The sequence below is a fragment of the Orbicella franksi genome, chromosome 12 (assembly GCF_964199315.1).
Source record: "Orbicella franksi chromosome 12, jaOrbFran1.1, whole genome shotgun sequence".
NCBI classification, from domain to species: Eukaryota; Metazoa; Cnidaria; class Anthozoa; order Scleractinia; family Merulinidae; genus Orbicella; species Orbicella franksi.
The window spans coordinates 7,113,328-7,141,239 of record NC_138156.1 but is presented as its reverse complement, the minus strand read 5'-3'; the positions used below and the strand labels follow the sequence as shown (position 1 = coordinate 7,141,239).

At 39.8% G+C, this 27,912-nt stretch overlaps 2 protein-coding genes across 2 annotated transcripts; one reads left to right on the top strand and one right to left on the bottom strand.

The window, feature by feature from the left end:
* Positions 1–1,094: 1,094 nt before the first annotated feature.
* On the top strand, positions 1,095–6,795 carry LOC145463467 (proline-rich transmembrane protein 4-like). Its single transcript, XM_081447220.1, has 2 exons — positions 1,095–1,353; positions 5,238–6,795. Exon 2 carries the CDS (start codon positions 5,267–5,269, stop codon positions 6,332–6,334), a length of 1,068 nt encoding a protein of 355 aa, XP_081303346.1. The 5' UTR covers positions 1,095–1,353; positions 5,238–5,266; the 3' UTR covers positions 6,335–6,795.
* Positions 6,796–9,100: 2,305 nt separating this feature from the next.
* LOC145463464 (putative RNA-binding protein EEED8.10) lies at positions 9,101–27,821 on the bottom strand. The gene is made up of 21 exons (XM_081447218.1): positions 27,153–27,821; positions 26,043–26,126; positions 24,948–24,985; positions 23,358–23,392; positions 22,471–22,565; positions 21,939–22,024; positions 20,525–20,620; positions 20,049–20,162; positions 19,515–19,612; positions 19,119–19,159; positions 18,563–18,638; positions 17,536–17,592; positions 16,675–16,785; positions 15,220–15,268; positions 14,723–14,766; positions 13,888–13,967; positions 13,133–13,238; positions 12,577–12,664; positions 11,450–11,593; positions 10,561–10,680; positions 9,101–9,830 (listed from the first exon to the last, which is right to left on the bottom strand). The coding sequence occupies exons 1-21, from the start codon at positions 27,506–27,508 to the stop codon at positions 9,604–9,606; spliced, it is 2,145 nt and encodes a 714-aa protein (XP_081303344.1). The 5' UTR covers positions 27,509–27,821; the 3' UTR covers positions 9,101–9,603.
* Positions 27,822–27,912: the final 91 nt, after the last annotated feature.

Sequence of the window (27,912 nt, the reverse complement as noted above, 5' to 3'; positions counted from 1 at the left end):
GAAGTCGCGCTGCTGCCTATAAGTTTTTTGACTGAAATCTAATAAAGATAGTTGCTAAATTCACTTTTTAAATGGTTGCTGAATTAAATAGTTGCTAAAAATAGTAAGCGATTTTAAAAGTATATTTTAAAATTCTTCTAGCATTCCTAGAGACGAAACATTTCTATTTAGATCCTTCTGCAGAAGTGAACTTAATATTAATATGTTCTTTGCGTTTTCGGAACGGAGATGATATCAAGAAAAAGGGACTTAGCGAAATCAAATGAGTTTTTCCACAACATTCACTTTTACATGTATAAATCAGCTCGAAACGCCACAAAAATATTGGAACTAAGCTAGAAGTCTTTTTGCAGTGTATTTGTTGAATAGTCAACTAATCTAAACTGAACAAATAAGGCTATACTATCCCGCGACATGGCGGCGCCCCTTGAAGCAAATAAATTAAGAACAACCTTCCTTGAATTCTCTTTATAGCTTCTAAATACTCGTTTTAAATCACACTATACATCTTGTAAACTACTTTTACTTCACCCGGTACAATGGTATTAAGCTCTTGCACAATATCAAATAATTGTTCTTGACTTTCATCCCTCCTCGTCTTTTGAAATTACAGGAGCTCACAATTTCGTCTGAAAAGCCCGGGCGATTGACTAATTTTGAGACGAACTTTACACAACTATCTTTTTCTTCTTCAAGCTTAGAGGATTCGATACAAAGTTAGCAACCCCGCCTCCATAACGTATTTGGTTTCGTGAGAGACGATGCAAAAACCAATATAACTAAGTTCGTACGACAAATATAGAACATTTCGTCATGTCGAGTTAACCAATTGGACGCGTTTTCGTAGTCAGAAAGAACAAAAAAATGTGCAGTTGTAGTTGTTTCACAAAACATTGTGATACTCTAACTGATTGCTGATTGAAAGGAATAGAATAATAAGGCGGCACAATTAAGCTTGCATTGTCAAAGAGAATTTGCCTAAAGCGTTGGTTCTCTGGAGAGAAAAATTATTTGGAGAGGGTAGCGATGCATAAACGAACCCATTCAACGCGGGACTAGGATTTGCATAGATAATTGCATTTCAAAGAGCCAGCGATATTAAACAGGCATTCTGGATGTACTAAAACAGAGCACTAAATGCATCGACGAGACATATATAGAGCTGCATATTCATCGACAGGTGCAGACTTGTAAGATTTGACTAACTAACGACCAAACTCAAAGATTATTTGCGATCATTGGATGTTTGCAAACATTTCAGCGTCATTTTCTAGCTATTGATACAACATTCAAAGACCGGCAAATGTGATCTCATGCGACAAGGCAAAAGAACCTCTCTTGGACAAAACTGAGGTAAGACCTTACTCTTTTTCCAACATTCTCATACGCAGTTACATTTGGGGGTTTTAATGAAAGAGCGTTTCATAACGAGTTGACAATTTATAAAAAGTCAGAAAGTGTACTGATTAACTAAATTTGCCCACGGTTAATGACATTGCACGCATACGACAACAGTTGGTCTGGAGAAAACAGCACGAAATACCTCAAGCATTTTGCTCAGTGTGAATTCAAACCACGCCATTATGTTTCAAGACGACCGGAGCTTCCATACACAAATAAAAATACGGGACTGACTCAATCCGCTCGAGAGATACTGAAACTGACGGCATTGTGACTAATTGGTCAAACCGTGCAGAAGTACTACTCCATCTGAAACTGATTTATACTCAACGAAAGAGTAACGACGACCGCACAAACTATAATGCATTCACTGTACAAAGTACAGAAACTACATGAACTACACCACATGAACTAGACAAATAACAGAGTCTTCATGTATGATAACTAAACTACAGCAGCAAATCCATTGACACCGCTCAGTTTCTTAATAATTTTAATGATTGTTTTTATAAGTTTTATATTCCCGAGGGTTTAAAGGCGTTATTCGTGAGGGGCGATACCAGATTTTTTGCCCTGGCATTTCATTCTTGTATTATTGTGGCAAATTTGTGACGTTTCCAGCTTTGTTGACAATTTCGTGCTTGCCCAACTCATTCATTAGATTCTAAACATTTTTTCGCATTTATGTATCGATCACGTTACTTTTGTTTACTATAAATTATATTTTACCCCTTGACGAGGGAAATAAGAAGTGATATTGCATGGAGTTGTGTGCGATATCAAGAATGTTGACTAGCCAAGGTGTATGGATAAATGTATTGCGTTACTTCGACAACTTGGGATGCAAAAAAGGTTCACAATACTAACAAGTTGCGACATTCTTATAAAACTGCTCAGTGATGTATTTAAACTTCGGAAGACGCCTTAATCGTTCGCTCAAACTATCCATTAAGACATAAATCATACTCACGACAGTTGCGTAGCAATTAAATTTTCCAAATCGCAATCCTTTAAGTGTTTTTCAAATGTAATACTGACCTTTTTCCTTCCTTTATCATATTTTTCAAAACGTTTTTCTTATTTCTCTAATGGTCTCCCTTTGGAGTCCAAAAAATCGGCAATATCGGCTCCTTGTGATCAGCTAGTTTACTCTAATTATATAAGTCTGTCATTTTCTTTATTTTCGGATTAACGTTGTGCGCGAACAAATTGACGTCAATTGCCTAACAGAGTGCAACTTGCAGGCCGGCCGCTGTTAGCTGTTCGCCAATCTAACTACATCAAAGAAAAAAAAACTCTCTTTCTAGCTAGCTCTTAGTCTGCGTCACAGACACTCTACACCGGATAAGTTGGACCGCAGACTAGCTATGTTACAGTGATAACTGAACCATAAAGGGCAAGTTTCTGGTTAGTTTTGATTTGAGTTATTAGTTTAAGAATGATAACCGGGTCACTCATATAAACTTCTGACGCAAGACGGAATCAGACGGAGTCCAAGCGCTGCACCGCCGCTTTCTCCAAGGACGGCGCTCCGATCACGTGATTCCGGTTTTTGAGCTTTCGAGTTGTTCAAAGTACGATCGCATCGCCTGAAGGGCCAACAGAACGTACCTTGTACTGACGGAACAATTTGGGCACTTTTTTTTCGCAAGGACAAATTCTTAACCCGTACCAAAACTATCAAAATTTTCACACATCACATGAATAAACAGATCGACTGAGTTTGTCTGCCACCTTTCGTAAAATCTTCCGTTTTCCGGCGTTGTTACGGTCAGTTACGCTTCGTTCTGTTCTTACGTCATGACGGGTCTAATAATTTCCTGTTTGGCCTTCCCACTCAGTCCTCAAGTACCGTTATTACACGACCCTTGACGGCCTCTCGTATGTTAAAGTCATTTGTTACCCCTGACAAAGCCCCGCCGTATGCACTTCGCTCATTTTTACGTCACACAAAACAAAGTTTAAATTTTCCTTTATGACGCACTCTCCTACTCATCTATTAGGTGTACAGAATTAACCTGGCTGCGTAAAACTCTGCAGTATTTCATTTGAAACTCTTCGAGGTACTTATGTAGAAATCCACTGGATAATTCACACTCACAAAAAGGTATAATTCTCTACTTGGCCGCTTAAGGGCTTGAACAACAAAATATATCTTTTGTTAGGTTAATTTTATGTTGTGTATTTTTTTTTCACGTCCATTTAATTTCATGGAATGTGGATTTCTAGCCATGGGTATTGGATTTCATATTTTACATCAATTATTCGTCACTTTCCATATTAATACCTTTTGAGAAGCCGACAACTGAATTAAGATTTTATCATGAAGCCAGCTTTATAAATGAAACAGCAATTACGGATAGGTATGCTTATTATCGCAATTTTTCCACTGAGTCTTCAATACAACTCTGTACATTGTGTAGAAGCCTACATTAGCTGTCATGTGACTTGTTCCATATTCAACAAGCCCTAGCCTCCTACGCTGACCTGGGCTCGTCACGCAATCTTCCTCTCCCACAAAGAGACATTCTCGTCCCCATAGCCCTTTCCGCTTCTCTTAGCCGGCGGGGCCTTCGCGTAAAGAGCCATGGGGACGAGAACGACAAATTGATCGCAACATATTCAGGGCGGACTATTATTTTTTCAGGAGGGAAGGGGGCAGGGGGTTGGGGTTGGGGTTGGGCAATTTTCTGGGGCACGAATTTTTTTTTTCGTACCTTTAGGTTGTGCATTATTTTTTTTAGTGGGGAATAGCTTGTGCAAGAAGTTTTTTAAGTCAAACACAGGACCTGGTTAGTAGACAGCACTTGCTCGATTCTTTTGTTCCCATGGCTCCCCTTGAACGATTCAGTTCGTTTTCAGCGGTTTTTGATGCGCAGGAATTTTTTTGGGGGAAATTGCCCAGCCCTCCCTCCTCAAAAAAAATAATGGTCAAGCCTCAGAGGGGGCGTGTCTTGTGGTCTGATCTTGGAAGTGCGTTTTCTTTTTTCCCTTTCTTATTCTCCTGAAAACACGCAACGACAAAAAAGCAGTGATTTAATCAGGTGAGAAAAGCCTCGTGGTCTAACGAGGGCTGAAATTGCTAGAAAGATACAAAAAGTTTACTTCTAGCTACGAGTCTAGCAAGAATCCCTCCTCTTGCGAAATGTTATAATAATCTTCCTGAACATTTGGGACAAAAAGCGTTCCGCTTTGTGGTTTCTTACGTGGCTTCACCCGTAGAACTTCTACGTCACTTTAACCGCTAAAGATGACTCGTCTTGTTAAACAAGGAAGGAGGAAGCAAAAAGCTATTAGCGTTTCTCGTGTCAGGGCATGCTGAGAAGGAATTTTATTAGTTTGAAACCTTCATTTAAAGGTAGGAAACATCAGTGTTTGCGTTGAACTGTCGATGTAAGGCCGATATCGTGTGAGCATCGTAAGTGTTACTGGACACGTTGTTGTAAAACTACTGTAGCGATGATTACGTCTTAATTATTCTTGCATGTTCGTCAAGACGTTTCCGACAGGTGTAAGCCAGTTTTGTGAAATGTAGAATATATCCGAGTTGGCAACTTTGTCGCTACACACTCAGAAATGTCCGACTTCCAAGATGATCCCCCTTCGAGGTTCCTTTCTGGTCCTTCCCCGCTGCTTTCCTTCCGTTCTATTTTGTAATATATAATTTATTACATATTGCTCGTATGTTTTCTTATGGCTTATAATCACGTTTGTTTGTTCGATTTTGTGATCATTTTTAACTACCTATTTGTAACGCCTTGCTAGCTCGGGTAGCACCAAGCCTCTTTGACTTTGCAATTACCTAAATCGAGTACTGTCAATTATTTTCCTTCCAGGGGAAAGGACTAAAGTGATTGCGCTACCTATGGCTAAAATGGAGCCCTATCATGCTACCTCATCAAGCCCTTCTATGGCTGCTGAGCCCGTCCCAGAGTGGGGCCCTGCGCTGAAAACATGGCAATGGGCTTGGGAGATGCACTGGATTGGTTTTGGCATACTTTTCACCCTTCTCGCTGTGTACTCTCTGATAACCATGATAGAAATTATCATTATTAAACGGCGGACAAAACGGGGACATTTAGCGCTGGTTATAGCAAGCCTTTTGCTCATCTTTGGTTTGACGCGAGGTTTGTTTCTCCTCGTGAATCCCTACGAGTCTGAACAATGCAACTTATTGCCCGTGTGCCCGGTGATATTGACTCGAATACTGTTCGGTATCGCCCTACCGTGCATCACGGCGTCTTTTTCACTGGTTCACCTTGCGTTCCTTCAAGTGATGAAACTCAAGCTGTACCCGGAGAAACTTCAGAGTGGCAGGTTCTTGTCCGCTGTTATCATTTTCCATTTCAGCCTAACGTTCTTCGCAGAAGTCATGGTGTCGCTGTTCGCCAGCTGGAAAGCACTCGTCATCATCTGCCAGTCGTTTTACATCATGCTCAACTTAATTCTCTCTGTAAGTTTCTTATACAGTGGCACGAAGATTGTCAAGTATGTTCAAAAAAACAACACTCACGTTTCTCGCCTCGGTCAAGCAAGCCAGCGTGGCAGGACCACCAGCTCTCGCCCCTATCGACCGAACGTGTCTAAACTCGTCAAGATCACCTACATCACAGTTTTTCTGGGAATTGCCAGTTGCGCGCTACAGTTGTACTCGATTATTCACGTGTATAACATGTACAAGGACGAAGGTATGAAGACCCCGGAACCATGGCCTTGGCTAGCGTTCCAAACGATACATCGCGCCATAGAAATCGCTGCTGGTTGTACACTGGCTTACGTGGCCGCGCGACAAGTCAGCCGCAGGCTACATCTGTTCATGCGCTGTTTTACCAGCGTTCAAAAACCGCGCAAAGAGTTGGAGAAAGTAAGTTCCTCCAATGGCCACCAGAGCAGTGTAAAGTACTTAACAGGAGAACAACAAAGCGCTGCGTGATAACATGATCGACTGTCAGTGTTGATTTGACAATCATTTGAAGAGTGAAAACGCAGAGAATGTAAGAAGTTCTTTTGGAAAAACATAAACCGAAGCTCCAACGAGTTGTAGTCAAGGAAAGTGAACACCGAGTTTCATTGCCGTTGACCTTGTCGTGTCATTATTAAAGAGGCTACCTCAAGCCATTTGCCTTCTCAGCTATCAGTTGGAAATAAAACAACCAATTTAATTTTAACTTGAAAACAAGAAAACATTTCTTGGTTGGACAAAATAGTGGAAGAGACCGTAGCGTAAGACTGATCTACAGTTTATAAGACAAGCTATTTAATCAGCAGAATAACCAAACAGAACAGCAGTTAATTCTGCCCATGTTAATTAATAACACTGTACAGAATAAAAGAGTTATTATTTTTAGGGTAACGCGGAATTTTGGAATAAAATATTTACCTTTTGATAATAAACATTTGTCTAGCCAGCTTGTGTAATAGCCACCAGTAAGGTCATCAGTCCACAGTTTTGGGAAGTTCTTTCTTTTTTTTTTAGAGAGACCCTGGTTGGTGTCTGGTCACGTGCCACTTTGACAGTTGAGAACATCAGGGAGGGGTCCTCTGTAATCAGCAATTTGTCGCGTTGAGCTTTGTCGAATTCGAAGTATCGCGCTGCGACTGCCATTACCCGCGGCGTTTATTAATACTTTGCTTTGCTACTCAGAGCCCTAAAACATATCTTGCAATAGAAACGAACCTAAACAAAGTATAAGCATGGCATGGCAAATTCATACAGAAGTGTCACTCTGAGAAGCGACGTGCAGGTAACAGCGGAAACCATGCAGACCTACGATCTCTAAAAATATGTTGCAACACAATCAAACGACTCCACTCTACTTATAATTTCCATTTCTTCTAATAACACGGCATAAAAAGTGCCCCTCAGAAACGCGTGAAGTAAAGAAAGGTCGAAAATTAAATGAGAATGTGCACAATTGTCACGAACCGTTGGAGTCACGTACACTAATTTATTAACGACACAATAAAAATTATATTTTTCTTTTTCTAACCTCCTTTCGGTCGAAGATAAATCCAGTTTATCAGCAACTACGGCGAAATGCATACCGCGACGAGTTCGTTGTATTATCCTTCGCGCTCTGCAAAGTTCGGGGCGCCGACGGTGCGGTGAAACTTAAACTGATCTTTTTAACCTTTCGCTCCTTTCGAAGTGACCTTTGCTTTCAGTGATCAATCAAAACGCCCTGAATTCTCTAGAATTATTTAATCGCCTTTCACAAGACCTACGCTTCTTTCTGAGGTAAGGTTGAGTCAAAGATCTTCCATACACAGCCTCGGTCGCCGTGTGCAATTCTCCATTCGCCTTCTTGAAGAGATTTTTACAATATGTAATGTCCTTCACTGAACCATACAACCTTCAGCGACTTGGATTTCCGCCATTAGATGATGCATAAGCTTTCCTCGGCGTTTGCAGAGTATTACCGCCGTACATTGCCGCAGAACATATCGTTCTTGGTTTACTTTGGTGACAACACATCCCGCACTCCCGTGGGCTCAGTATAGACAAGATTCCTACTAGGCCACCCATCCCTTCAATAATTTAATGAATAAGTTGCCAGTAATCGGATACCCGTGTTTGCGCGAAGAACTCTGGGATCGTCAGGGGGCAAACATTGCTAGTCGCTAGAAGGAAATGTATGGCGAAAAGTTGTTTCGAGGTACAAGAAAACGATTTTTGAGGGAGATCAACGCTTTTTCGCCGTCGTTTTTATCGCAAATGGATTTGGGCAATGTTGATATGTGGAATATGTAAGTTTTTCTTTGAATAACCGTGAAATATGTGACAAAATCTATCGATAAACTCCGTTGTTTGCGTGAGGTTTATTGTGAAATTTACATCGCGTAATGGTCTGAAAATATTACAAAATTAATTAGGTATAAATGGAGACGGAGGAATAACCCAGTAAAGCCTTTTAAGTTGTGTACAGGCTACTTTTGGCTTATTTGAAAGCTCAGTCGTACAAATAATACTGGAAATAAGCCCGGTGGCGATCATTGTGCTGTCAGGGGTTGATTTAATGACAAATGAGTCCGCGCGACTCATGCTGTGTGGCTACTGTGTTGCTCAAAGCCTTTGTTTTGCTTTTACAAGCACGTATTTCAGTGATTTTCCATTTCTATACCAGATCAAGGGTAGCTCCTTGAATACATCTCTGAGTATTTGTATTTGAAAGTGCCATTTGTGCGTGATTATGCTTTCCAAAGTTTGGTATCGACGGTTGAGTGAAATTGCCCGACACAAAGGGTAGTAGTTCATTCTGCAATTTCGATTTGTGTTTTAGAGCTTCTTTTCTGTCTTAATATTTAACTTCTCGGAGGGTCTTTTCTACCATTTGCTCCGGGTAGCCTCTCGAGATCAGGCGTGTATTGAAATTTTCAATATTCTCTTCAATGTATTTCACAATAAACCTCACGCAAGCAGAAGGGAGTTTATCGGTAAATTTTTTCACTTATTTCACGGTTATTCAAACAAAAACTTACATTTTCCATGTATCAAAATTGCCAAAATCCATTTGCGATAAAACAACGGCGAAAAAGCGTTGATCTCTCTCCAAAACCATGTTTTTGGGCGTCGAAACAACTTTTCGCCATACATTCCCTTCTAGCGACTTGCAATGTTTGCCCCCTGACGATCCCAGAGTTCTTTTCGCAAACACGGGTATCCGATTACTGGCAACTCATTCATTGTCATCTCCCAGATTCTGGGAGACACGTGATCAGACGCAACCAGGGTTTCTCTTCGCTCGCTCCAAGGGGCGGTAAGATGAGAGACCCTGGGAACGAGGTTGAGAAACAGAAGCGATAAGAGCAAATAAGTAATGTTCTTAGTATGTTTCTTCCTTTTTTTTTTTGGAAAACAACAAACTTCTTCGTCCTTTTCATCGGCTACCAAGTTACATTTCGTACCATTCATATACGTTACAAGTTATGCAATTTGAGTCACGCCATTCAATTACTAGTAGCTCGCACTGCTGTTTCGTCATAGGGCATTAGTTTGGCTGTCTTTTTTTCCTGACCAAATAACAGACCAGATAGCTGTCTTAACCATTTGCACTATGTTAAGGAGTTTACGCAGTTCGTCACGCAGACTTAGGTCACACAATTCTAAGACTTCTCGTCACTTTCGTGACACTAGTCACGCTCGCGTCCGTAACGCGAGCGGCACTTCATTTAAAGAGAGATTCTTCGTTTCTTTTCCTTTCATTAAGACCGGTACAACTGTTCCGCCAGTAACGAAGGATAATCAGCCTCCAGGTAATCTTCTGCATCGTCTGGTCGCCACCATAGCGAGTCCTCTGCCATCCAGGTCTCCTCGTCATCAACTATGTTGTGAACGAGCTCTGCGCCTTCGTCGTCATCATCATCAAACTCGTCCCCAAATTCCTCAAACGCTTCATCGTCATCATCGTCGTCCTCGCGGTAGAAAGCGCCTGTAAACAATTCAAGAGTTAATCTATGTAGATGTCGGTTCTTGAAGCACAATGGCAAAATAAGAGCAGCATCGTTTTCGTGACTTCTCCTCTATCACTCTATCAATCACCATTGTACAAGAAGACCCGTCGACTACGTCGCTTCTTCCAGCCGTTCAGTTTGGGGCGCAGTACGAAAAATATGGCGCACGACAAAATAGGGGAGAGGCGCGGGGCGGGAAGGTGCACCAAACCTGTCTCTTCAGTTTATTCCGCTCAGCCGTTTTTTATTTCGCGCTGCGTCCCAACTAAGTGAACGCCTGGAAGAGGCTACCAACTACTCGGAGACTACTTCCTATTTTCAGTTCCTCTTAAATTGACCGTCGGAAACCAAATCCAAAGGAACTTAAAGAGTCAATCAAATCAGAACAATACGCCAATAAGACCTATAAATGAACACACGCAACGAGCGCCAAGCGCGGAAAAAAGGCATGGCTATGATTGGTTGAATAAATAGCGCGAGTTTTGGGGTTTTTTTTTAACCCTTCGCTTCACCTCCACCATCTCGCAACAAAAAAACGCACCGCTACTGACCCGAGCCCAGCAATCTTATAGCTAGCTGGTAGAGCTTTTGCATTAGTGTGCGACGATCAAGGCCTCGAACCCCATTGAAACCTCAGATCGTGGGCTTCGGGCCGAGAAACAAGCGAGGTGAATGAAGTTTAAAAAAAGGTTTAAGTAACATACGTACCTGAGCCATAAGACGGAACAGCGTCAGTTCTCGTACTAATGGAGAAATCATCACGAAACACGTGACACCGACACGATGTCTGCTGCAGTCTAGCTATTGCTTCCTCATCGATGGATGTACCTGAAGGGTTCATTGAGAATGATTTTACTAAGTGAGGGTTTACGATGATTAACTGTGCTTTTTTAAAAGTTTAAGTTCGCCTTATGTAAAGTAAACAGGAGGGTTTCCCGCTCTCCCACTAAACTGAGATAACCTTGACTTTTCCTTGCCTTATTTCTTAACACTAAACTCCAGCTATATAACAAAACACTGGTCCCTTGGGAATGAAGATGCAGACGTGGGAAACGTCGAGATTCTCGGTAAAGTAACTGTTTCTAAAGAGACCAGTAAATCAGTATTTATTGTTCATCAACCTGCCGAGTTCAGCGAGTACTTGCTTTAGTATACAGCAGTGCGGTGAACAGCAACAAAAAATACGGAGTAATTTTTTTATGCTGTTAGTCCTACCCTTTGTCGATGCGAACAATGTCTTTTGGTCCTCACAAACAACAATCAGTCATTTCTGCCCTGATGTTAGTGCTCGTTTGAGGTCGAATTAATGGGTTTCCACATTTATAGAGCAAAATTTCTTGCGCGACGTATTCCAAATCCAAAAGATGTTCCTAAATTAAGCATTCAATCAATCGAAATCAATCAATCAATCTAATATCAGACATGAGACTTTCCACATTGCTCAACATTTCAACCTGAAAGGGGCTTTTCCACGATCCTCTATAATCTATTCTGAAAACAAAGCCAAAAATATTTGTCCACTGAAAATTCACGTCACAATGAAAACAGGGAGTCTTAGTCGTCCCAGTCCTTCTTAAGTCTATGCTCCAGTCCCTACCTCCCACAGTGCAGGTGAGACTGGGTCGCTCCTCCGATGCACAATACAGAGCCAGCAGTTCAACAGATGCGTTCGTGATGTTGCCACAACCACTGATGTCCAAGATTGTCAGCTGACAGCAATGCTGTAACAGACTCTCAATTGCTGTGAAAATAACGAGAGAAAAATGCGTCCATATTTCCTGTTTAACTTCCTCCGAGATTTCTACAGTTGATGAGGTCGAAGGCTGAATCAACTACCAACTCAGAAATCGAGAACGAATAACTGAATTCTGACTGAAATTCCTTGCAAATAATAATTTTCAATTATTTTTCTACGTAGTATCAGCAAATCGCGCGGACTGAACCGTCTTTTTCACGTCCTCAAAAGTTTTTTTTCGACAATTTCGAGTTTTTAAAGTTGAGTAACACCGGCGAATGTTCTTAGTTTTGAGAGGAACTTAATGGCTCAGTAACGTTTTTAGGTGCTTCTATGAAACTTCTGAATACCGAGAAAACGTCGCCATTCTGCAGATAACATCCAGTCACTGCACACTAATGGCCCGGCGATTCATTACGATAGCTCAGCCAAATCAGATTGCAGTATTTGCATCAGACTAAGTGCAGAACAAGCACGAGCCGTTGACGTGATGATGGCGCGAGGCGAAACATTCGGGGCATGTTCCTGGGGTAGTTGAAAATTATGTATGATGTTCAGCTGAAGTCAATAGGGAGCTTACGTAAACCAAGACGACGACGGCAACGAGAACGTCACCAAACAGAAGGTTTACTGAGCAAAACAATAGCTGTGCACGTGCGTTATAAATCTTTGTACATTTCTTTGCCGTCCTCTGCAAAACAACAAAATGAAATGACCAAGTTCTGCGTATTCTACGGAACGTGGACGACGACGGCTAATTTTTCGTATTTCGATTTGGAATTAAACGCCGTCGTTGCATATTTAGCTTAAACACGTTTTTAGAGCCATTGGCGTACCGAACAGATCTAGACAATCGCGAATTTCGCTTGTAAAATATAAATTCATTTTTTACTAGGCGTCGTCGTCGTTGCTTAAGCTCCCTAATTATGATAGTAGTCCTTTAAACAGGAAATGGGATAAGAACAAAAATGTAACGAATAATCTCTCACATTTATCAGTGAGTCCTGTGCACACTCTAGCCACTAGCCGCTCCAGAGTTCCATTTGCAGACAGGTGAACCACGCACTCGTCTGTTATCTGACAAGAAAACGATATTGATCAGGGCCATGTTGTTCAAAGCCCGATTAAGCTAACCCAGGATCAGTGAGAATTCAGTTTTGGAACTTTTCGGTGAGGTTTTCTGTTTATAGTGTTTGTCCTTCAGTTTTGAGTTTGAATAATCTCAAACTACACAAAACATGAGTAGTGAAAAACGTTCCTCTACAAGCAAAAGGACTTCTTTGGTTAACTTTTAAAGCTGGGTTAGCGTTACACGGCTTTGAAACAACCAGACCCCTGTACAACAACTGAACAACAGTTACACAGGCTACACAGCACACGTTTTAAGCAAAACCCGATCAATTTCAAGGGATCCCCTGGAGCAAAAACGCAGTTATATTTTGCCTACCACTGGGAACAAAGATAAAATTCTCAGTTGGCCTTACTCAATTGAGTCGCTTTGTTGTTACACAGTATCCTTCTTGACTTTTGTCACAGGGTACCTACCTTGTCTAAGTAGCTAATAACAAGTGAAGACAGCTGATAACAAGAGACAAGACACTGTATCCCTGCATCTGTTATTTCTCCTTCACATGAATCCAGGTTTAGAGAACTGCAAAAAAAGTCGAAAACCCCCTCAGTTGAGTTACTCCACGGTTGTTACAAATTTAACCCTGATTTTTCCTGTTCTGTGGATTACACAGGAATACTCCTATTCGAAGACTCGATTAATTACTTAAGATTGAATCTATCGAAGGAGAGAATGAAGACATGTTGAGGTAAGGGGGAGGATTGGGAAGGAACTCACTATAGAAATGAATTTAGCGTTACAGGAAAGTTAGCCTGCGGGCAGGCTCACGTTGGAGCACAAGCGCGAGTGGCGTAGAATCGCTTCCCTCTTCGCTGTGCGACTCAAAGGTGAGCCTGGCTAAAGGAAATTGGGTTGGAAGGGACGTTTTGCCTGAAAAATTTAAGGCGCGTGCAAGACTATAGCGTCGCAAACTGTTTAAAGACAATGATATGAAGAACAAGGTGTTACAATCCAAGTATCCCCCTCCCCTCCCCCCGCACGCCTTCCGATAATCCCCTATAAGCTTAAACTTATCGGAAGGCGTGCGGGGGGAGGGGAGGGGGTTATTTTCGTTGGGGTTTATCAATAGAGTTATTCCATATAATTTGCTACCCCATACCGAGGATAAGAGATTTGCATGAATGAGGCAGCTTCGATTGTATTTCTCACCAGCAAGAAAAAGCAAACCTACCTTAGATGGATACAACCTCTTCCAATGGTATATAATAACTCGTCATTCACAACAGAATTCTTTGATAGATCCAGCTTTCTCTGAAAGGATCACAACAAGAAAGGTTTTCAGTGTAACAAGCTTACGTACGAAACAAAATTGATGGTTTGCAACCAAGGCCCAAAGACGTTGTAGCCATGTTGGCCGGACGTCAAGTACAAGAGAAATTTGCGTCTTTTTTAGCTCGTAACAATGACTATATCGCAAAACTCAAACAAATAAAACAGCCAATTACTACATTATGATATTTAACAAATAAAGAAGCCTAAGCCGTGAATTACACTGTAATAAGACACAATGGGCATTTGAGAACGTGAGGGAAATGTAGAAAACATGAGCCACAGGCGAGTGTTTTCTACATTTCTCGAGTTCTCTCAAATGTCCGTAGTGTTTTACCACAGAGTAATATACGGCTTAGGTTTCTTCATTTGCTTTATCACATGGAGGTAATGTGGCGAAAAACAATAAAACACGCTTTTTCTATGTTCTAAACTCTGATAAAACATGGGTTTTTGACCAATCAGAGCGCGCGCAGGGTCCTATCTATATTTTCAAATCTAATAAACATGTAATGAGTACGTTTCCGAAGCAACCCGCAGAAAGCCGGTAGCAAACTCGGGAAAAAAGAGCGGGAAAACGCGCAGAGGCGATCAGGATTTGTTTGGGATTTGCACCTGATTGGTAGAAAACAAATCACATCTGCAATGCCATTGGATCAAACGACCACGGGTTAACTCTAATAAATTCTGTTTAAGGTTTAAAAGGAAATTACTAATCAATATTTTCCTACACTCACCAGAAGTAACAAATTTCCAATACCCTGCAATCCATGGCTGGTCACTAAGTAAAAGTAGGCAAATAATTCCTGTGTGTTTACTAAACTTTCAAACGGAGTAAGTACTCTTCAACGAGGTTAAAGTTAAACTATTGGAAATCCAAGCATTGACTCAATGACTGAGCCAAGTGGTTTTTCGTATAAAGATTGACTTAAGGCGCCCAAAAACTTCGAAACACTGTCTTTCAGAGTGTTCACAACTGCTTGTAATTTTGTAGGAATGGGAAACTCCTCAGATAATCAAACGAAACGGTACTTGTATCCTTGACTGAAGGAGTGTAAACTCATTTTGCCCATTTTATTGTTAAAGCCATTGAGTCCCAAAGTCGCACTCCTCTATTGAATTCTTACATAACAATACAGAACTGCGAAGACACTGCACCGTAAATAAATAGCATTTCCACTCTCTTGAAAATACAACAATAGAATTGGTAATAATTTTTTTGTTATATCTTAACCATTTGGTCCAGCCTGGGAGAGAGCCAATGATTCAATCATACAACAGTGCTGAAACAAGAATCAAACAACATATCATTAACCAAACAAGCAGTTACAATGACGAGTGTCACGTCAGGTCAGGAATATCAGTATAACCCAAGTGTTCGACTTTATACAAGTTATTTTCACCGTGTTTTATGCTAACCCACTAGCTCTGTTTGGGTATAATTAGCTAACGATCTAGCAAGCGAATAAGCTTCTTGATTTACTATCATTCTCCCATCTAACGAAGTTGTCATCTAGAGCCTAGCATATGGTTTTTTTGTAATCTTATGTTTTTTATTGGGTAAGGTGACTCTCCTTTATCCAATCCCCAACCTAGCTGTCCAGATGTCTGTCTGAATTTTCCTAACCGGTGTATGGTAGCCTTCTGAGGCTGAGACCTACATGTAACTACGGATTCATTTCTCAGGTGCCAACAACTCGCTGTCACCAGGCACTCGGTATGGCGGTGGAATCTCTACTAACAGAGTACTGTTCACCCCCTATTAAATGGCCACCCCCGGGAAATGGACAGTGGCCGCTTATAGAAGGTTGGCGGCAAAAAAGAGGTAACAGAGGGGCCGTTTAATAGAGGAGACTTTGACAACTGGCTGCTTAATAGGGGTTCGACTGTATCTGGTAGACATCACATATCTGAAGAGTATTAAATTTAAAACAAGATTGTCCCTAATCCCTCTGATTCGTACATTAGTAGTTCAGGACGAAACGCGACTATTTTAAGCCATCTAAGTATCTCTTAGGGGTTACCCTTAAAGAAATAATAAGTAACGCTGCCATGTTTGTTTTAAAGGGGTATCTTTAGTCTCTCTAAGGGTCAAGTGAATCTCGACCCACGCCCTGATAAATTCCCGTTCAGGGGTTTAATTCATTATTTTTCTGATGAGTATCCCCGACCTTTTCAAACGGGAGAGTGCCCCCCTCCCCCGAACTTCATTGGGGAGCTTAAGAAAACCACGACAGCAACGGCAACAGCAACGGCAACGTCGCTAAACAAACGATTTAATGAGGAGAACAATGGCTGTGCACGTGCGTTATAACTCTTGGTACATTTCTTTGCCGTCCTCTGCAAAACAACAACGTGAAATGACCAAATTCTGCGTTGTCTCCAGAACGTGAACCACGACGGCCAATTTTTAAAATTTTTATTTCGAATTTATCGATGTGTCCTATATTCCGTTTCGTGATAGCTTTAACAGTGATAAACAAACTAAATGACTCTAGGGTACCACAAGATTCGGAGATAAAATATAAAATCATTTTCCAATAGACGTTGTCCTCGGCGTCGCCGTCGTGGTTTCTTACGCTCCCTATTCTTGTTTACTAGGAGGCTAAATATTAAACGATAAGAGTCCCTTGAATAAAAATTACGCCCTGGCAGTTTCTACTCCAGCAATTCCCTTACCATAACTGACCTGTGTGAGTTGTAGGATTCCCTCATCAGTCAGCATGATACAGCCTGAGATGTCAATAGTTTTCAAGTTCTTACATTTATCACCGAGATGGCCCATTCCTTTATCTGTCAACTATAGCAAAACCACACTTAAATCATTCAGAAATACTTAACTACAGTTTTCTTAAAGACTGCGGTTCAGGGAACTTAACCAAGAACCTTTGTGACTATCAATCAGTAAGCCACAAATACGTCGAGCCTACAGAAAGAAAGGCTTCCTCGGGACCAGTCAAAAGTGTCCTCTATGCAGCGGTGTCTGCCTTGTTGTGTTTGTATGTTGACGTATGAGTGCAATAAGGAGATAATAATGAGAATCAATTTTCCGAAATTTAAGTGTTAAAGGTTAAGCGTTACAAGTTAATTGGAACATTATTTAACTCTTTTGATTGCAATCCATCTTAATCTTTCCAAATCTTCGCCAGCCTCGTTCCTTTTACAGCTTTTTATCAGCTCTTTGGTCTTCCTGTCGATCAAATGACTTTACAATAATTGATCCCTGCTCAGTGTGCAAATAAAGTCCTGTCCGATTGCCCCAAAATTGGTGGATGTCACAGTCAGACTTGGGGATTCTGTCTGAAGCCTTTTTGAGGAAATTCAAATTGCAGATTGAAGTACTGTAAGAGGCAAACTTTTTGGGGCTAATGAGAACAATTTTCGGGTTAGAACCCGAAATTTTCTTTTCTTTTCACCCTGCTGTTATCTCGAGCCCTCAATGGAAACCAAAAATAGTTCGAGATAGTGGGGGTTTAAGATAGTTGATAGAAAATGAATGAAAAAGCGCATCTAGACCTAGCTCCTCTAGAGCTAACATCATATATCGTACCTGAGTGCATTCTTTTAGATACAAATTTTCACAAGATGGTGGCAGCATGAAGAAACACTGGTGAGAGAAAAACATAATAGATAGATAGGTACTAGATGGAAGTTTACAAGGACAAGATGAGGGTTGTGTGGCTAAGGGGTTTCATTAAGGGCATGGCACAGGGCAAATTGACCAGCAGTGAAGATCATTTTGCGCACATGGTTTAGCTATCCAGAGGAAATTTTTTTTTAAAGAAGTTCAGTTCAAAACGTTTCACCCACCTGTGAAAACCAGTTGCCCTACTGCTGGAAACATTAATGAAACCCCTGCTGACTTGTCGTTGAGTATTGATAGTTAATGTGGAATAGCTTTGTAGTGTTGCTTAATAATGCAGTGTGACTCAAACAATTGGATGGAAAACCAAAACAGAGCATTATTCAATACTTAGGGCTTGCTATGTGTATTTATATTGGGTTTTCACTGGTTTGTTGTGGTGTTTAAAATATTTGTGCTGTTTACATTTTTTTAAGGGCTTTATTGGCTTTCATTGCAATCACATCTGATGTGATTGAGCTTTGTGATTGCTTTGCTTTTGATTTATGACACTCAATAAAAAGATGATCTAATGCTGATGATTTTAATACTGCAGTTACTCCAGATTACAAGGCTGATAGTGACGTCAATGAATGACAGCTACAACCATGATGACAATAATGATGATGATGACGATGATGATAATGGTGGCGGTGGAGGTGGCAAGGATAATGATAACAAGGATGATGATGATGACCATGACAGTGATAATGATGATGACGGCAACAACAATGATGATGATGACAATGACGAACAATGATAACAAAAGGAACAAAGCTAAAGAGTTAGAGATGGGAAGTACGGGCATCGTATCTTCAAGCATGCCCAAATTTGACAATATGTACACTGCTTAAGACCATCATTCTGCCAGTTATTCTACAATAATCAAATCCATAAGAGCTGAATAAAGAGAGTATCAGAGTCATCTTAGACAATTGACCCTGCGTCATCTTACCTGCCCTTTGAGACTTTTGTTTCCTTCCAAATTGGCATGGCTCAATTTCTTACAGTTCTTAAATAGCCACCAGAGACTGGGAAACAATTAAAGTGTTAACTTTTTATATCAACTAGGGGTTTCCATTCTGATGTACCAACAAAATAACAATGAAAAGGAATAACTGGTAATCAATTAAAAGAGTAAGTGTTTGGAGTTTGTCCACAGTAAACATTGTGCAATATTTTTGGGTGTGCGTGTGTGTGTTTTGTTCCATTAACAAAATCAAACATTTCTAATAAAAAAATGGATATTAAGTAACCGGGCTAGAACATAATGAAGACATTTCCAGGGAAAAAAATGTATATTGCTTCAAGCTTTCAGCTACATGTAGAAGTCTGTGTACAATCTTACATGAATGATGAAATTAGCACAAATTTGTAACTGCAGTTAAGGTATGACAGTGTAAAACTGTACAAAGAAAGTGAGTCAAATACAGCCCTGATATGCATAACTATAAACTAGACATGCATAGTGTATGCAAAAGCATGTAATCACCAGAGTTAAGAAGACTTACGCTTTTTCACCCACTCTGTAGCACTTTTGAAGGGTTATTTTCTGTAAAAATATAAGCAAGTTAAATTACTACTCACCGTACATTTTGTTCACAAGTCTACTTGTATGAGAACTGTGAAGGGTAACACATGTAACTTGTTCAAGTGTTTGCCTGAATGAGTTAACTAACAAATGAATGAGTGAATGAATAAATGATTAACTGCCCAACTGATTGACTGACTGACTGACTGACTGATAGACAGATTGATTGATTGATTGATAATGACAGATTGATGATTGAAAGAATCATCAACTGACAAAACAAACAAAACATGAGAGAATGAACGAGGGCAAAAATACATGTGCCCAGTAAGAAACCTTAGCATTGTGGTACACCTTTAATTCATTAACTTGTTACCTCCAGATGTGTACAGCTTTTGGATAAAGCTTTTAAAGAAGATGTATTGACAGCAACTCCACTCAAATCAAGTTCCTTCAATGATTTGCACTGTTTCGCTATTTGGGGCAAAAAAATAAAAAATTAAATTAAATTAAGCAGCACCCCAGATGTGAATATTGATTACATAACCTATTTAAGTAGAACACATTTCTGCCATTATAAATTAAAATAAACAAAAATAGATCACTTTATTTAGGCATCAATGTGTTAAGCACTGCTGTAGTAATTGGGGACACTTGAATACATCAACAAATATTGTAAATTGGACAAAAACTTGTTAAAAATCCCAACTGATGAGAGTCTGACCAAAGCACAGAGAAGTTGAATTTGGGACCACTAAATGCAAATCAATCTGACTAGCGGCAGGGAGGAGGATTTGAACCCAGGATCTTTTAAATTAATGAAGAGTGTATAGAGTTCCTGTTGCCAGACACTGACCAACTGAAAGGAAAGCTATTCTGCAGCTAAATTAGTGTACCGCACAAAACGTACCAATACAGAGAACAGCAAATTCTGTCAAGAAATGTGGTGACAGAGACAAATCCAGAGAAGTAAGATTCTGGCATCCACGTCTTAAAATGGACCACAGAACTTCATCAGTAAGACCTGAAATAAACACCAAGTGGCAGTTATTAACATGTTAAATAACTATCTCAAACTCAGACAAGTCTAAAAATAAGGTTGAAAAATGCAAAGAAAAAGTGTAGAATGTACATGTCAACTGATATTTGAAATTTTTATTAAGCTGCATGAAGCCCTGTAATGCTGGCGAAAAAGAGTTCCAGATATTTGACTGATATCACACCAGTAAGTACAATGTACTGTAGATCCCTTAAGATGTAATAATTGGTTGTCATAGCAACAAGGAATAAAGGTCAGCTCCAGGGAAAGGTGCCACCATTTCAGAATAAATCACAACTGCAACAATGACTGACTTTAAAATAAAGGTACATGTATTTAAGAAATACCTCCGATCCCCTTGAATGATGTGAAGGCTCCATGGAAGTCAAGATGATTCAAACGGTGCCATGACTTAATGGCTAATAACCTCCACCTTCTGCACACTGGAAGAAAACAGGTAAAGTGCTGTCAGTCCTTCAATTTCGTTACAGACAAAAAACATTCATAATAACAATAACTAATTGAATGGGTGCATGGAATACCAGTTAAGCACTAAGTGACTTTTGGAAAATTTTGAGGTAGCCAGGATTGAAATATGCACCAGCAACTTTCAGTTTATTCTGGTTTTAATTATTGTCTAAAAAGAACTCAAAATCATAACTGTCTTGTTCTCTTAGACAATAATGAATGAATGAGTAAACTGCAACAATGGCTGGAAGGTATTTCAAGATCTTCGACTGATATCACAGATTTACTTTATTTTCAGTAATGTATTTTTGTTCTCTGCATCTACTTTAATATGGTGGTAACCAGTTTGAAAGCCAGTGGCTACTCTGGTTACCATGCACATTTTTTTTTATTTTCTCCATAGCCACATGCAACATTTATTTCTTTTCCCATCTTTGTTTTATAATACTGATGTAAAATTTAAAATTCTGTAACTATTGCACAATAAATTCAAATTGAAATTTTTAATTGAATTGAATCAAGAATGGTTACCTCAAAGTTTTCTAAAGTCACCTGGGGCTTTCTTCCACACAGCCCTTCAATTACTGTCAGTTATTAGTAAACATGGGCGCAAAAGGTTGTGGATTGAATGTACTGTTACCCACAATAAATGGTAACTAGTTAACAATTTTTGATCCAATAATCTCAAAATCTTGGAAGCTGTTGGCATGAGTTACAAAGTTTCGTTTTTTTTTTTTCACTTCTTTTGGTCTCATAGTCTCAAACTCATTGCCAGAAAGCCTTAGTCTTGTTTAACTAATGCGTTAGTCAATTCCAGCAGTGCCCATTCCCCCCCCCCCCCCCCCCTCCGGGCTAACCCCTGGGCATTAGCATTTTTTTTTTTTTAAATAAATGGGCAAATTCCCCAGGGTGGGGACACATAAGCTGTCTAAATGCCCCAGCGTGGGGACGAAGAAAGAGGGCAAATGCCCCAACCCCGGGATCGTCGCCTTCCAACACCTCTGCAGTTTTTTTATTAATCAGGGAATAAAACGTTCAACTGTTCAGTATTTTAATGCAACGGTAAGACTTCAAGGACAACAGTACGTGTACAGCACAATGCTTTTTAAACCAATGAAGTTGGAATTGACTGATGCATAAAATCATTATTTCTCTTTTTGGCCAAAGGGTCTCAGTCGAAATACATTTACCTGCTACTGATATTGGTTCAAATAATACTACTACCAATGATAAAGGCATGTTTTGAGTATCAAGTGTTGATTGATAATTGTAAATTTCTTTGGTGTACCATACCCCTTTCAATTCTAATCCTGTCCTTCGGACCTAAATATGAGAAAATGTGAAGCATGGTGTATTCATTGAGCCGAAAAACTGCTGGCCTGTGGAAAAGAGACAAATGAACATGGTGAGCTTTAAGGTGTTAAAAAAAGAAGTAAAAAAGCTGGGAAAACAACACAGTCATGTTACAATGATAGGAGATGTACCACTCTTCTGAGTGAGATCATTCTAGCAGAACAAAAATAATTATAATAATAATCACAAAATTAATATTTTAACAGGATGACCCATCAGTGTATTAAAGACTGTTATCAGAGGGGTCCTGTAAAAGAGAGTGGGAGGTTGGAATCCCTTGCAGAGTTTACAGAAGGGAACTGTTTGCAGATACACAGTGATTCCATCTGTGATTGCTTTAATTCTATTTGCTAGCAGGGACATGTTCCATGATCACCACACACTAAGAGACTATGTAATGTTTGACGGGGGAATGATAAATTAAAAGGTAAAGTAAGTTTCATTGGTTTAAAAAGCATTGTGCTGTACATACACAGATTGAATCGTGTTTTCTTCACTGTTATCATCTTCTTCATCCATTGTTTCCTTGTTGCCACTGCCATTTTTATTATAACACTCCAGTGCTTCCTAGAAACATATATTAAGGAAATTTTGACCTTCTGACTCAATTTATAGACTGTTGTTTATGAGCGTTTTAAGGGAGATGTGTTGGCCTCATGGTTAGTACACTTGCCTCTGGACTGAGCAGTCTATGTTCAAGCCCTGGCTGGGCACATTGTGTTGTGTTCTTGCACAAGACATTTTACTCTCGCAGTGCCTCTCTCCACCCAGGTGAATAAATGGGTACCGGCAAATTTCATGTTGGGGTTAACATTGAGATGGACTAGCATCCCATCCAGGGAGGAGTAGAAATACTGATAGTCAATTCATGCTACTGAAACCAGAGATAAGTGCCGGCCTGATGGGCCACTTGGCTCATATGCAGACTTTAACAGTGGCCTAATGGTAAGTAAGCTGGACTCTGGATCAAATGTCCTGAATTTAAGCCCTGGTTGAGGTCACTACATTGTGTAATTCTTGGGGAATAAATAGGACACTTTAATCTCACAATAAATGAACCAAGCTAAGTAGATGTTGCACTGCATCAGCAGGCAAGTGAAAGAATTTTTTTTTATTAACTTGAAGTTCATAAATGTAAATTAACTGCCACTGCACGTTTGTGAAGCTGACATTTCAGAGTAAAGTTTTCTGTTGGGGTTGATGGGCAAATGCTTTCCTGAATCATTAGTCAATCCAGAGCCAAAATTATACATGTGCATTCAAAACGTTTTTAGTGAGTAGCTTGAAGGTGTGAGTCATGCAGAAATATTCTTTGGAGCTGTGAACTGTAAAAATCCTTTAAGTGGTTGATTTGCTCACCTCTAGAGTGGTTTCATGAATGAAGTTTTTAGCACCTGTGAAGAAAAGTAGACTTGGATTTACAGACTGTATTCATTCTTTTATCATTTGTAACAACCAAATGACTATAAAATGGACAAGGGTGCTTGTCGTACATTTTAGGGGTCAGAAAAGTGGTTTTGGCATCTTTTAGTGTGTTCGGCCCTGAAAGGGCCCCAGAGGAAGCTTTCACTGCACCTTTTAGGGTATTGAGCAGAAAAAAATATGATAAGAAGTAATGTGTTGTAATTAGAATTGGTACAAGTAGGGGTGAAAAAAATTTGAAGCCACACCCACAAAACAGGATCTTGGTACCTCTTAGGGTTTTTTTTTTCAAAATTTACGATGAGCACCCCCATCCTTTTCATATGGGAGTCCCCCAGGGCATTCAAGCCTTAAATGGCCATGGAAAACATGTTTGTTCCACACAATGTGAGAGGGTGGAGGTATTCCTGTAATACAGGAGGCTTATGATGTTGCTGGTCTAACAGTCTGGGCTTTACTGACATTTCTTTGCTCATTTCTAGTAATGGACACATTCAAAAACTATGAAAACTATGTGTTCTAAACAAAAGTTTTAAAGGTGGACAGGCATTGCTTTTAAATCTGTCAATCCAAGTCTGCCTAATGGTTTCCTTTTTCATCTTAATTACTGACAGACTTTGATGAAAATACTATGTGGAGGCAGTGTGGCCAAGTGGTTAGGGTGCTGGGACTTGATGAGTGGAGGTCATAGGATCAAGACCACTTAGCTGGAGTTGTTTTGTGATAGACCCTAGTTCAACTCCTTGGTCACGCTTGTAAATAGCCAACTGGTCTGCCTCCTACCAGTTGGGATTTTTAAGCCTACTGCCGGTATCTTTATTTCACAGAAACATTTCTTTCTTTCAGTTTAAGTGGCATGCCTGAGAACTAGCTAGTTGTAGCTAAGAGCATGGACCACTATAAACATTCATAGACAACTGCCATCAGAATACAGAGCAATGGTGCAGAAAAGACTGCAGAGAGCACCAATATTGAGAAAAAACTACACTGACCAGCTTTAAGCAAAACTTCAAACAATTACCATAATTTATTGTAGCCTGTGAATGCAGATTTATTTCTGGCTGTCGCTTGTCTCCACCAAAAATAACGGTGTGTGAAACAAGAGCCAAAAAAAACTGCATGCTCTTGCAGGCTACCATTATTACACTCAGCTGAAATTATAATCTCGTGAAAGCCTGGGAGTGAATTATCTCAAGCACAGTAATGAATATGTGTTACAAAAAGACAGAGTAACGGTATTACACAAAGACAATCATATAATATAAAATGGAGATAGAGAATTTATTTACCACATTCTTGTCTCATTAACTGGCCAGATAGAGACTGGCCTGAAACAGAGCACCAGTAAAAAAAAAATGGCATGAGAACTACGCAAAGACTGGACAAGAAACCACTTGTTTGCAGACCAAGTAATTTAAAAGAAACGTCATTGTAAATAACACTTTTATTAACAATGGTTGTTCACAAGAAAAGACCTATTATTTTGAGTTATTGGAATTAATATAATTTTATAAAGAGGTTAGGTACCTTTTTTCTTCCTTTCAGGTGAACAAACCTTCATGATTCTAAAGAAAAAGGAAGTAGACATTTCAACCAAAATAACTACATCTGTGGTAACACGTAATGGGGTGTACAACATTTCAGTACAAATTACCTCACATGCACGTGGAGTTTCAAATTCGTCACTAGCTTTTCAAAACTAACCTAAAAAAAAGTATCTAATATAACTAAAGTTCATTTTTAGTTTCATTACTACATGTACTAGAAAGATACAGAAATCATCCTTAGCTAGTTTATAAGCTTTTGATTCAAATATTGTAGCTGAAAGAGATTCATAGTCATGTTTGTGGTGAAAATCGCAAAAACATCTTGGCTTTATACATGTCATCTTGATATCTGAGACGTCCTGTAACAATATATATTTGTTTCGGTTCACCATTAATAATAAACAACCAACAGCACAAAAACTTGGCTTCAGTAAGAAGAGCTATGTGTACAAATACCTTTACCTATATATTATGCTAGAATGATATATGAGTACTAAGATACATAATAATTAGTGTTATCATTCAATACAATTTTCCCTCCCTTTCTATGGGCCCAGAGCCCACCACATGACCTGCAAATAAATGCCTCCAAATAACAGTCTGCTCATGTGCAGTACTGTCTAAACGTGTTTTGTTGCAAATAATATTCTGCTCATGCGTAATTGAAACCGGCCCACTCTTGGGTGAAAAATGGCAGATCACTTCCCTGAGCTGTCAGAGACTGATTTAAATATGACAACAAACTTGATGATCAAATGATAAAACAATACTATTGAACTCAGTTATCGCAAAATACCATGATTTGTCAGTGTCTCACAGATCAATTATTTGCCTAGACCTCAAACTTTGGCAAATAACTGATCTGCTCACCAGTGTCAACTCACAATGATAACATTTTGCTTGAACTTGTCCAATAACAGTTAAATATTGGTGTCACTAATCATACATTGCTATTAAGCGAACTAGTGTAATATGGGCAGTGTTTGTCAATATTTTGCTCCATAAAATATGCTGTTTCATTTATTCATTTATTTATTTATATTAGCAATGTTGGAAGTGAAATCAGGGCTATTACCGTCCGTCAAGAGTTCTGTCCTCATCAGGAGCATCCTTTGCTTTTCGTGCTTCCCATTCATTACTAAATGTCACAAATCCAAAGCTGCAATATGAGACAGAATAAAAAGTTGCAGAACCAAACAAAAAAGAAACAAAGTAACATAGGTTTTCCTTTTTTTTTTAATATGGAGTATTACTTGATATATTTATTTCAATCATGGTTAAAAATAGAAGTTTAGTTCATAATATAAGAGATTCACGAGCAGGATCGAAGTTACTGTGATCAAACTTGCAGGCCTCTGAGCATGTAAAAGTTGAGAAAGTGCTTGATTAGCAATGCCAAATATTGAAGTCTCATGTCAAAGCGGACTGCATTGATGATTGCACCCTCAATTGATGGCAACTTACCAACATTAACTTCAATAATTTTATGCTAAAATTTCACTAGATTGACATGCAAGACAGCTGGACAGAAAACTTGTTTGTGGGTGAAACTTTTTTGTTTAAATAAACTTTCATTTGCGGGTGAAACTGGTGAGGAATATACTGGCAAAATCTCAGAGGGGATAGGACCCACTGACTAGATGGGGGATGATGGGCTTGGGGCACATGGCACCATACCAAGGGAGTGCCTCATGCCTGTACTGCAAAGTGGACATAGAGACCGGTATCCTATGCCAAGCAAGTCTAACAAAATTGATATGCCCCCTGCCTCACTGACGGGGTTTATGAATACGGCTGAACCGCTGTGACAGACAGCAATGCCCTGCCAAAAAAGCTGAGCTAAGTGAGGAGAACCCTGTGCAAAGCCCACAGATGAGCTAGGCAATTGCAGCTGCACACCTCCCAGCCCTGTCTCCGCAAACCTGGGCAACACCCATTGTCATTCTGGATAGCATTACTGTAGTTAGCCTGAATAACGCTCAGGTTAGCCTCTCTATGGTAAGCTCTCAATAATGGTAATGAAAACACCCCTCACCACTCACACCCTACCCCTCACCATTATTTAGACTTGCCGCAGACAATCCCATGGACTATGTAAACTGCTGTAAAATACTCTTGCATTCCTCTGCGTTTTATGAAAGTATAGCAAATGGCTTTGGCATCTGTATTTGTTAATTATACTCACCCTCGAGAACGCTTTTTGATGCGATCCGTGATGATTTGAGCATAAATCACTTTACCAAAACAGCTGAAAAATTCCTTCAACTCTCTAGATTTCACTCTATAGCTGACGTTACCAACAAACACCTTGCACTTGTTGGCGACCACACGAGTTTTTCGACAAAATTCTTCAGCTTTCTGCAGCAGCGTTCCAGAATGGACACAGTTCGATTCACTTTTGGGTAGGCTTATTATGGAGACCTCTGACAACTCCAATCCATTGGTCTCACTTGCTGCAACTGCTATCGCCAGTAAACCCTTGCTACGTGTTTGGTGGTGAAGAGCTTTGAGTTTTTGTAAGTTTGGAGACTGTTTGCTCATCTGCGAACGAATCAGGGTTCATGGAAAGAGTGACTGCCTGGCAAGGTTCAGTAATCTTGGAACGAGGAAGTACCCTTGAGAAATCCCAAGATGGCGACGATTCCTGAGCATACGGTTCTTTGGTTAGCAGTTCTCAAGGAATCAATTGATACGTCATATATGATTGACAATTTGTTCTGATACTTGACACAAGTCATTTCCTACTCAATGTGCCGCTTTGGTGATTAGGTAACAAGCGACAAGACTGGTCTCATATAGTATTCGTACACTGTAACAAAACCATTTCTCTCTGGGTCTAAAGAGTAAGAACAACGTGCCTTTGATTTCGTTTAACCGGAACAAGGAAGCTTCAAATATGAGTTAACTTCCGGTTGCGGGCAGCATGAAAACGAGGTAAATTACTC

Coding starts and splice junctions, on each gene's coding strand:
- LOC145463464 (XM_081447218.1), bottom strand. CDS start 27,508: ATGAGCAAACAGTCTCCAAACTTACAAAAACTCAAAGCTCTTCACCAC. Junction 19,160..19,514: donor AAAGCTGTACACATCTGGAG/GTAACAAGTTAA, acceptor ATATTTTTACAG/AAAATAACCCTTCAAAAGTG. Junction 14,767..15,219: donor CTCCCAGGCTGGACCAAATG/GTTAAGATATAA, acceptor ACTTTTACTTAG/TGACCAGCCATGGATTGCAG.
- LOC145463467 (XM_081447220.1), top strand. CDS start 5,267: ATGGCTAAAATGGAGCCCTATCATGCTACCTCATCAAGCCCTTCTATG.